The sequence below is a fragment of the Spinacia oleracea genome, chromosome 5, assembly GCF_020520425.1.
Source record: "Spinacia oleracea cultivar Varoflay chromosome 5, BTI_SOV_V1, whole genome shotgun sequence".
NCBI classification, from domain to species: Eukaryota; Viridiplantae; Streptophyta; class Magnoliopsida; order Caryophyllales; family Amaranthaceae; genus Spinacia; species Spinacia oleracea.
The window spans coordinates 20,923,030-20,935,847 of NC_079491.1; the positions used below are offsets into that span (position 1 = coordinate 20,923,030).

General features: G+C 31.6%; 1 protein-coding gene across 1 annotated transcript; it reads left to right on the plus strand.

The window, feature by feature from the left end:
* The first annotated feature begins 7,004 nt into the window (after positions 1-7,004).
* LOC110797161 (uncharacterized) lies at positions 7,005-8,024 on the plus strand. Its single transcript, XM_022002253.1, has 2 exons — positions 7,005-7,258; positions 7,319-8,024. The coding sequence occupies exons 1-2, from the start codon at positions 7,005-7,007 to the stop codon at positions 8,022-8,024; spliced, it is 960 nt and encodes a 319-aa protein (XP_021857945.1).
* Positions 8,025-12,818: the final 4,794 nt, after the last annotated feature.

The following is a 12,818-nucleotide window of genomic DNA, read 5'->3' on the forward strand; positions in this document are numbered from 1 at the left end:
TTGGGTATTTGTCCGAATTGTGAGGGGTATTTTATGAATTATTGAAACTTGATGGGCGTTTGGTGAATTATGGAAAAACTCGAGGGCATTTCATGAAATATCCGTATCTTTAAATTGGTGAATGAAAATTAATTAAAATTTGCCTATTTCCACAATTTCTACAAAGCTATTTTTTTTTTGGGTCTAATGAATCCTCATTACTATAAATACTTAACTAATATTATTCAGATTTTAAAAATAGAAATAGATAAATAAGTACCAGATAAAATATATAATAAGAGATAAATTTTGCTAGGAATAAAAAAAGATAGATAAGTAATAATTAATTAAAAGATAATAATAGAAAAAGATACAATAAGATAAAATTTGAAACAAAAAGAGTTACGTGAGGGATAGATCTTTCTAAGTATTTTATTTTAAAAAAAAAAACACTTTGAGTTTTTATAAACTTAATAATGAGATATTTGATAAAATGGTTTGGAGAGAGTAGTTTTATATTGATTCTAAATTCTATGGGATATAGATTTCGTAGAGCCATAAAATGAAAACTTATGATTAAAACTTTGAACATGGTATGATGAAAGATAAATTTTAAATGTAAAGTCATGTAGTGACAATAGCTGGATTATTACCTTTTTTAATTTGATATTTTATAAATATAAAAACTAAAACCAATAAAATTTATTAAATGACAAGTTTAAACATCAATTTATCAAAAAAAAAAAAAATTCTAATTTTTCGGCCGGGTATTTACTTTGGACACAATAGGGATTCATATATATACCAACCAAATACTTATTCTATCATAATATTTCCTAAGATAATTCTAACGTAATATATTCCTAATATTCTACACCTGTTATAAAATTAGGGAGAAAGGGAGAGAGGGGAAGAGAGAAACAAGCAGTTATGATCTTATTCCCATCAATATAATATGTACATAAACATGTATTATATAGGATAAGGATGCTAGGGGTATAATGGGCATCCACAATACAATACATTTATAACACTCCCCCTTGGATGTCCATTATCTAAAATAATACAATGACCCTGTAATATACATGGAATGATGCCTCATTAAAAACCTTACTAAGAAAACCCTGTGGGATAAAAACTTAGTGAAGGAAAAGAGTACAACACTCATCATAATACGCTTGGGATGTTGCCTCGTTAAAAACCTTACCAGGAAAACCCAATGGGACAAAACCATGGTTAAGGGAAAAAGAGTGCAACGCGTATTTTCTCCCCCTGATGAATACATCACTTGAGATCTTCCAATTCAATGAATCTAATATTGTTGATAACTTTTCAAATGTAGCAACATAAAGCTCCTTGGAAATCGATTCTCTACAATTTGAGTTGAATTTTCAAACGTTCACTTGTATGCACTAGGTGAGTATTTATATCACCAGACTTTTGACAATAATACCTGAAATAAATATATTTTCTTGTACATAATATTACAAAATGTATCCTTAAATATTGGACATATATAAACCTTCTTTCTGGAGGTCATAAGTAGTAGTAATCATCAATGTTGATCAAAATTTCTCCAGTCGTACTTTCATGACAATATATGATAAATTATAATATCACTGTCCAACTTAGGGTATAATATAATTTATGGTTCTTCTAGACCATAAAATAAAACTCAATGTAAGCTCTTATCTTAAAATTTTGAATCAACTCATATTTGTACAAGAATTCTTCCGTGAATAAACTAATATGTATATTTCATAATTCTCAAGTAATCAAACTACTGGTTGAGACGACATTTCAAAACCACTCTTCAAGAGTTTAGATAATATTTTATCAATGTTATGACATTCATATGTAAAACTTAAAGGGCTAGATGTTTAAGAACATCATGTATAAGTTATTCAGGAACTTTTCTTATTTGCATGATTCATAACATGTTATTAAATCAACATTATATATATATATATACTTCTTTCGCAACTATTCGCCCATTGGAGTAAGAAACTCCTCTTATAATATTCATAAAGTTGCAAATCTGTCATACCATTCTTTGGATGCATATTCATATACGACATCATAATATTTTTGAAACATGTAATATGAAATTATAACTGGATAATTCTACATCATACCATGATAAAATATAAAACAAACTAAATGTATGATGAATGATGCATTTACCTATTAACTACACATGTATATGAATGCAAGACTCAAATGCAAAACACTGTACAGTGTGGATATTTCAAATCCATAACTTGTTGGACTTCAGGTCCATGAGCTCATTTGATCATTATAATGATGTCTACATCAAAATAGACATAGATTTACAATTCCCTATTCAATCCCTTATTTCTCGCATATGCATTATATTTCGGTTCCATCATATACCGGTATCACCAAAATCCTTCAACATATATTGTGCATGCTATTCATTAGTGATATCTGAATACTTATTCAATAGGTACCATTCACCTTTTCTCATGGGCCATCTGTTATAGTTCATATATCTATACCACTTCAAGGGTATTTCATACATTATATAATAGTATTTTCTTTCTTTTCAAAAATATTATCAACTGCATAATCTTGCCTTTTCATATAAATAATCTATAATTCATCATTATGTTGGAACCGTATATATAATCTACACTTCAGGTGCAGAGATTTAAATAAATATTGGCAAGATAATTATAGTAACATCGAGCACTATGACCATTATACACATTTATGCATCTGAACATGTAACAATTTCACATAATCAAGTCATAGATATTTATGTCCAAACATATTTCGAGGACATACAATTGGCCCACTTACTCGTATGGGGATCAATATATTATCTTTCAATTTTGCCAACTTATTCTAGCTCGTCTCCCCCTAAGTTGGGAAAATATTTTCAATATATTATGGGGCATAAAATCTTTCACCAACTAATAATACACTTTTCAATGTGCATTTTAATAAATGTTTCATACTTTCGTTCTCTTCTGGAGATTAACATTGATTATGGGGAGTAGATGCAATATGCAGTTGTATTCTTTTCATATTTTCTCATTTCGTGCTGACATATGATTGCCCCAATCAAGAGATTTATGATACTTAAATCAATCACAAAACATTTGTAAACTTCTTGGTGATATTCAAGTCACCTACTATCATTCTGGTGAACTTCGGGCCACTTACTATCATAGTGAACTTCCAATCACCTATAATATCAATATACAAGTTTTCAAAGTAATTAATATCTCTTGTATTTATTTTCTCAATCGATTCATTATAACTATTCGATTGAAATACAACTCAACCTCATCATTATGTCTTGCCTTTGAATATATACAACATATGAGGGAGTGTCAGCACATAAACTTTTATTAAACAAGAATTTTCAAATTCTCGTGACGGGTGTTCTTAGACCCGGATGGCCTTAGTTATCATATCGTACGTATATAATATCATATTCAAATATTCCATTCGATAACTGCTGGTTATCTTCCCAAAGTGATCACTTTAATTATAAAATACTATAACTTGAACGTATTGTGATGTGATATAACGACACAAACTGGTGTCTCATTTGTAATGGCAAGACAATTTAACAAAACTTATGGAAAGATAGCTTACACTCTTCTGGAGTATTCATTGTAATTGTGGTACATATTAATTTCAATAAATATATTCATCTTTCTTCATCTTCAGGATGATATCAATATCATAAACTCATACTCGTGTTCATAATTTATGAACAAAAATCTGTACCACATTTATCATCCATGTACCATTTTAATCCATATATCACTATTTTGTAAAGTTAAAAGCTATCTCCCCCTGATTTTTGCATATATTCTGTTCTTAACTATTGTGGGAGCTATTTTACCTACCCACTAAACATATCTCTTCATAATCTATTGTCATATATATGAGAGAAATTTGTTAGACTTTTATAACATAATGACTAGTTATTTCCTCCATGAGAAGTGATCAAACAATCAACCATGTTCAAATGATTGTTCAAAACCAATTTCAGCAAATTCATAAACAACATTTGTCATAATATATAGAAAGCAACGTTAAGTGAGTATTATCAACAGAATCAAAATCACATCAACTTATCAGTTACAATCATCAAAGCAATCAATACTATTACAATCCAAAAAAATAGGAATTACAATAAAAACTTTATATTGCCGCATGAAACAAAAATGTGAATGACGCATGATATTGCTTTTGAAGAGCAATCAATACTTAACTTCAATGGCACAAAAAAAAATGAATGCCACAGTATAGTAACCGCATGAAAAAGAAAGGTTACTAAAATAACTGATATGGACCGCAGTGCATCAATTAATATTGCTACATTACCATACGCATTAAATGATCCCAAAAAAAAATTGCAAATCATACAAGATAGACTACATGCATATGCAATTATGCATAACCGCTTCTTACATATTAGCGAAACTTTGTAAACACATAGATATTATTTGTAATTTCTAATTCCACACAAAGTGTAATATTGAAACATGATACTCGTATATAGTACTGACACAAATTCATGGTGATAAATATACGATACTACGCATCATACTGACATAATACTACGCAAATATCACAAACTGACTAATTTTAACACACTAGTCACAATATATTAATTCATGTACATTGTATGAATTTATTTACTAACCATATAATAGATAATTAACAATAATTTGGAATTTGCGTACCTTTTGATTGTTGTTGAGATCTAATTCTAATTACCGCGTAGAACAATACATGTTATGAATAATACTGGTGATAATTCCCTTGCTTGTCGCTCACATTGTTATCTATCTCCCGTCGCAAGTAAAGTATACTTACATTATGTAGACAATTTCTTGTTTTTCGTTTGTAATTCTTGTTGTTATCTTTCTCCTTATTGAATCTCTTTGATTTCCGCAGCGGTTTGCAATGGTGCTGATAACGTGTTATAAAATTAGGGAGAAAGGGAGAGAGGGGAAGAGAGAAACAGGCAGTTATGATCTTATTCCCATCAATATAATATGTACATATACATGTATTATATAGGATAAGGATGCTAGGGGTATAATGGGCATCCACAATACAATACATTTATAACAACACCATTTTTTTTAATTAATTTTTTTAATGTTACGTTTAGCACATTATGAAAAGAAGAGAGGAGATGAAATGATAACAATATTGTTATACACAAGTTTCGATCCTAACCTACATTTATACTCCAATTTGAAAAGGGGTCTATTTTAACTTTTTATTATAGATATACTTTATAAAACGCCTATTTATATACGATGATATAATATATATGACAAAATATGTACAAAAATTGTCAACCTGTGCATCGCACGGACTTCAATACTAGTACAATATATTTATAACTGTTATAAAATATATATTAGGATGGATGCCCATTATACCCTTACCCCTATATAATATATGTATGTGTATATATTATATATATGCCTATGGATATGGATGAATAAGATATAAATGACATACAGTTTCTCTCTTCCTCTCTCTCCCTTTCTCTCTACTTTTATAATACGTTATCAGCACCATTGCTAATCGCCGATGGAAATCAAACGAAACCGCGCCTAAACAACAAAAAAATCCGAATAGAATCATCATCGTCAATGTAAGTTTTATAAATTATTTTACATGGGCATGTATAATATTTTTGGATTATTTTCTTAAATGTTAACCGTAATTGCTCCAATGTTATAAGTTGAACAATGTGATATGAAAATGTTTTAATTTAGATCTTTTGCATATACATGATTTATTCACGTATTATTCAGTTCTACTCCTATCAAATTGTGATTTCCTCTTAGAGTCTGAGTGTTCCGAGTCCCTGAGTGTAATCCTTTATCTATTTAATATTATGCTATGTTATTATATTATGGTAAACCGCTCATGTCTTCCTTTTATATACTTCATAAAATTAATATAATACTTTGCAGTGTTGTTTTTGTTTTGTTATGATTTATGAACATGTTAATTAGTGCACTACTTCTGTGGAGTAATTCCGGTATAATATTTAAATGATGTTTCTGTTTGTCGTGTAATCAAGTTGTATTTTATTTTTAACTAGATTTTAGCCCGTGCGATGCACGGATTCTATTAAATTGTTATTTTTGAATATAACTTCTATGTATATACCAATTTTATATATTATACTAGATTCTAGCCCGTGCGATGCACGAATTCTATTAAATTGTTATGTTTAGCTTTATTTTGCATTGAATTTATTTTAGATTTATTTTTTAATTAAGAGAGTGTTTATTTTTGGATGAAATTGTATATCCATAATATTAATAATTAATTAATAAAAATATCTACGTGACATTTAATTATTTATCTATGTGGCACTCGACTTTTTTAATTCAACATTAATTTTGAAATCTTATTTTTCATTGGCCGAAACCATTAGATTTATTTTAGATTTATTTTTTAATTTTTAGAGTGTTTGAGTTTGGATGGAGTTGTATATATTAGATATTAATTAATTAAAATATCTACATGGCACCTAATTAATTATCTACGTGGCAATCGATTTTTTTAATTCAAAAATAAATTAGAAATCTTATTTTTCATTGGCCGAAACCATTAATAATCCTGGGTGGCGCTCTAATATTTCAGCAAATATACCTCCTTTGTATATGTATATTAGATTATGTATATCGATACCACTTATGAAGATAATTAATTCAGTTATTTTACTCTTTGATGAATGGATTGATATACGAAGGGATAGTTTTGATGACGTAATTCTGAAATTTTGAAATTACTTTTGTTTTTAATATTTATTCGGTAGTGGACGCATGGTATTATGAAATTATTTTGTTTTAATTAAAGCATGCAAGGTATATAGGCATACTGTTTTTGTGATGTTATATTTTGTGATGGTATATACGTTTGTCTCATTGCGTATCATTCACCGGTTACAACTTGGTATGTATATGTTTACTTTTAATTTATACCATTGTTATTTTGTATAGTGAATTATGTCGAACCTTGCAAAGCTTGAAATTGTGGCTCTTGATATTACTGGGAAAAACTATTTATCATGGGTGTTAGATGCTGAAATACACCTAGATGCTAAAGGGATTGGTGAAACAATAAAAGAAGGAAATAAAGCAACATGTCAAGATAAAGCTAAAGCTATGATATTTCTTCGCCATCACCTTCACGAGGGGCTAAAAACTGAGTATATGACAGTTAAAGACCCACAAATCCTTTGGAGTAATCTAAAGGAAAGGTATGACCACTAGAAAACTGTGATATTGCCAAAAGCTCGTTATGATTGGTTGCATTTAAGATTGCAAGATTTTAAATCTGTGAGTGAATATAACTCAGCCATGTTTAAAATTACTTCTCATCTGAAATTATGTGGAGAGAAAATTACTGATGCAGATATGTTAGAAAAAACATACTCCACTTTTCATGCAAACAATGTTGTCCTGCAGACACAGTATCGAGAAAAAGGTTTTAAAAAATATTCTGAATTAATATCTTGTCTTCTTGTGGCTGAACAAAATAATGAGCTGTTAATGAAAAATCATGAAGCACGCCCTACTGGCTCAACTCCATTCCCTGAAGCGAATGTGACATCCCATGATGGGAAAGTATCAAAGAATAAAGACCATGCCAGCAGCAGTGCTCGTGGCCAATGGCGAGGCCGTGGGCGTGGACGTGGTTTTGGTGGCTATGGTAGAGGTCGTGGAGGTTATTACAAGAGCTCACATTCCCACCAGAAGTGGGACCGCAAAGATGGTAAAGGTGAGAAAGAAAAAAGTGACAATGTGACTAGTGTTTGTTATCGTTGTGGAGGAAAAGGTCATTGGTCACGCGTATGTCGCACTCCAAAACACCTTGTTGACCTTTATCAATCATCATTGAAGAAGAAAGGAAAGAATGTTGAGACCAATCTTTTATTTGAAGATGGCGAAGGTGATTTTGAGTCTGGTGATACAACTCACCTAGAAGTTGCAGATTTCTTCACTTCCCCTGAAGGGAATAATTAAGTTTTTAATATGTTGTGTTGGATTTGGTATAGAATTGTAGTATTTTAATTATGACATTATGTGTTTAAGTTATGAACTTTGTGATTGTATTATGACTTTATATTTTGTGTATTTTCTAAGATATTGTATTACTTTGGGTGTTTTATTTTACGGTTTTTCTAATGTGTGCCCATGGGCACACAATAGGATAACAAATTCTATATATTTATTTTATTTTATGGAATATTTGACTCTTATAATAGATATTCACATTAAAATAGGAAATTATACATATTCTTCTATATTTAATTTCTCGATGAGTTCCTCTTTTTCCTTTTTAGATTTTTTTTCTTCATTTCTTCAAGTGCAATTGCTCCCGCATTAACTCCATCCTCGTTGCAATGGTACTTCAAAAAAAACATCATTTCTTGAAAGTTTAAGAGTACAAATTATAGACTAATAACAGTGATATTTTTTTTTAAAAGTTAATTGTTCCATTCTTGATTTTTAGACTACTGCAATTCTTGATTTTTTTTTAAAAAAAAATTAACTTTTTATTTTTACCACTGTTCTTCTCATTTGTGATAGTGTCTCAATGCTTTGCTTTCCTAATGGGTACCCCTTATTTACATCCCTTTGACATAGGTTTTTTTATTTTTTATTTCATCGTCGTTAAGATGAGTTGATGTATGAATAATGATAATTGTTTGTTAATAATGGTATGAGAGAAAAAGATGATTGAATTTTTATTTTCATAAATCTTGGGAGGGCGAGGATTGAAAATAGTTAGCAAGCATATCCTAGGATTCCTAGCCTTTCATTATTTCTTTTAACAAAAATCTAGAAAAAAAGAGTACAGAAAGTAAATTGTGAAAGAAAAATTGGAAACCCATATATACTTCACTAATTTAATATATACCTACTTATTAAATGAGAAGAAGGTTCTACAAAATAAAATAAATTATATAGAATTTGTTTTCTTATTGTGTGCCCATGGGCAGACGGTAGAAAAACCGTTTATTTTATGATGGTTATTTTGGACATGTTTGATTTAGTGACATATACTTTTTATTTCCTTGAAGAATATGAATACCTCTCAAGGTCAGTGGGAAATAAAAGATGAAGAATTATGTCTTGCAGACAGTGCAACTACTCATACTATACTTAAGAATAAGAAATATTTTTCTCAATTGATGATGAGAAAAAGTAGTGTGAGTACTATATCGGGTAGTACAAATATCATAGAAGGCTCCGGAAGAGCAAATATATTGTTGCCTATGGGAACTAAATTTGTCATTGTTGATGCATTATATTCTCCCAAGTCTCAAAGAAATTTATTGAGTTTTAAAGACATTCGATGTAATGGTTATCATATTGAGACAATTAGTGAAGGAAATGATGAATTCCTTCAAATCACGAGCATAACCAATGGCACAAAGACTGTCTTGGAGAAATTACCTACATTCTCCACTGGTTTGTACTACACGAGAATTAATTCTATTGAAACACATGCTATAGTAAACCAGAAGTTTACTGATAGCTTCATAGTTTGGCATGACCGGTTAGGCCATCCCGGTTCAATTATGATGCGAAAATTCATTGAAAATTCTTGTGGGCATTCATTAAAGAGCCAGCAGATTCTCTCTAATAATTTTTCATGTGTTGCTTGCTCACAAGGAAAGTTGATAATTCGGCCATCACCAGCTAAGATAAATTTTGAATCAATCAATTTTCTGGAACGTATACAAGGGGATATTTGTGGGCCAATACATCCCCCATGTGGATCATTTAGATACTTTATGGTTTTAATCGATGCATCGACTAGATGGTCACATGTATGTTTGTTATCATCTCGCAACCTGGCGTTTGCGAGATTACTTGCTCAATTGATTAAATTAAGAGCACATTTCCAGATACTCCTATTAAGTCTATTCGTCTTGATAATGTTGGTGAATTTATTTCTCAATCTTTCAATGATTATTGCATGTCCATTGGGATAAATGTTGAACATCCTGTAGCACATGTTCATACACAAAATGGTCTTGCTGAATCATTAATTAAACGCATTCAGTTGATTGCTAGACCGTTACTAATGAAATCTAAACTCCCAATTTCTGCTTGGGGACATGCTATATTACATGCAGCACCATTAATTCGCATTAGGCCAACAAATTATCATCAGTTCTCCCCATCACAATTGGTTTTTGGTCAGGAACCAAATATATCCCATCTTAGAATTTTTGGATGTGCGGTTTATGTCCCTATATCTCCACCACAACGCTCCAAGATGGGTCCTCAAAGGAGGTTGGGAATATATGTTGGATTTGATTCCCCATCAATAATAAAAATATCTTGAGCCAACTACAGGGGATTTATTTAAGGCTCGTTTTGCTGATTGTCATTTTAATGAGTCAGTTTTTCCAAGTTTAGGGGGAGAAAACAAACAGCTGGATAAAGAAATTAGTTGGAATGAATTATCATTGTCTCATTTTGATCCTCGTACTAAGCAATGTGAACTAGAAGTTCAAAAGATAATTCATTTACAAAGTTTAGCAAATCAGTTTCCAGACGCTTTTACTGACCCAAAGAGAGTGACTAAGTCACATATACCAGCTGTGAATGATCCAATTAAGATTGATGTCCCAGAAGGACAAAATGATGTTGCTAATGAGTCTAAGGCACGCCAGAAGCGTGGAAGACCAATAGGTTCCAAAGACAAGAATCCTCGAAAAAGAAAAGGAGCAATAGTTGATGATGGTCAAATTGAGGATACAATCAATTTTAAAGGATCTCCAGAAGAGACTTTAGACATGATAGAAGATGAAATTCAGGTACCTGATAATGAAGAAATTTCAACAAATTATATCATGTCTGGAATTACATGGAACCGAAATTAAATCGACGTCGATGATGTTTTTGCATGCAATGTAGCATTAAATGTTGTGGATGATGATGAGGATCATGAACCAAATTCTATTGAAGAATGTAGACATAGAGATGATTGGCCAAAGTGAAAGGAAGCAATTGAATCAGAATTGAAATCTCTTGCAAAAAGAGAAGTATTCGGACCTGTAGTCCGTACACCTGAAGATGTAAAGCCAGTGGGACATAAATGGGTCTTTGTGCGAAATAAAAATAAAAATGGTGATATTGAAAGATATAAAGCAAGATTAGTTGCACAAGGATTCTCACAAAGACCTGGAATTGATTATGAAGAGACATATTCTCCTGTGGTGGACGCAACAACTTTTAGATATATAATCAGTCTGGCAATGAGAGAGGGACTTGACTTACGCTTAATGGATGTAGTCACAGCTTATTTGTATGGCCCACTGGATAATGATATCTATATGAAACTCCCAGAAGGATTTAAGTTTCCAGAAGCAACAAAATCAAGTTCTCGAGAACATTTCTCTATCAAATTGAATAGATCTCTATATGGATTGAAACAATCTGGGCGTATGTGGTATAATCGCCTTAGTGAGTACTTATTGAAAGAAGGCTATAAGAATGATCCTATTAGCCCATGCATTTTTATAAAGAGATTTGGATCAGGATTTGTTATAATTGCAGTGTATGTTGATGATCTAAACATTGTTGGAACTCCTGAAGAGATTTCCATGACCGTGGAATGTTTAAAGAAAGAATTTGAAATGAAAGATCTTGGAAAGACAAAATTTTACTTGGGGTTACAAATTGAGCACCTAAAGAATGGAATCCTTGTGCATCAAGCAACGTAACATATACAGAAAAGGTGCTAAAAAGGTTCTCTATGAATCAAGCACATCCATTGAGTAGCCCTATGGTTGTAAGATCACTTGAAGTGGATAAGGACTCTTTCCGTCCTCGGGAAAATGCTGAAGAAATTCTTGGTCCTGAAGTACCATACTTAAGTGCAATTGGAGCATTGATGTATCTTGCTAGTCATACAAGACCTGACATATCATTTTCTGTGAATTTGTTAGCAAGATTTAGCTCATGTCCAACCCGGAGGCATTGGAATGGGATTAAACATGTACTTCGTTATCTACAAGTACGAAAGATATGGGTTTGTTCTTTCCTAATTTATCCAAAGAAGGTTTAGTTGGTTTTGCAGATGCAGGGTATTTATCTGATCCTCATAATGGTCGATCACAAACTGGATATTTATTCACATGTGGAGGTACTGCCATTTCTTGGCTTTCTATGAAGCAAACTATTGCAGCTACTTCCTCTAACCATTATGAGATTTTAGCAATTCACGAGGCTAGTCGTGAATGTGTATGGCTAAGGTCTGTGATTCAGCATATAAGAGAAGATTGTAGTTTATCTTCCGGGAAAGAGGCACCAACAATTTTATATGAGGATAATGCAGCATGTATTGCACAGCCCAAGGAAGGATACATCAAAGGTGATAGAACAAAGCACATCTCACCAAAATTCTTTTTCACTCATGAACTTCAGAAGAATGGCGATATAAATGTCTTGCAGATTCGTTCAAGTGAAAATTTGGCAGATTTGTTTACTAAGGCGCTTCCTACTGCTACATTTAAAAAGTTGATTCACCTCATTGGTTTGCGCCGTCTCAAAGATCTTTAGTGATGCTGTCATTAGGGGGAGTAAATGCGCGCTGCACTCTTTTTCCCTTAACCATGGTTTTTCCCACTGGATTTTCCTGGTAAGGTTTTTAACGAGGCAGCATTTCATGCGCATTATAAGGCATTGTATTGTTTTGGATAATGGACATCCAAGGAGGAGTGTTATAAAATATATATTAGGATGGATGCCCATTATACCCTTACCCCTATATAATATATGTATGTGTATATATTATAT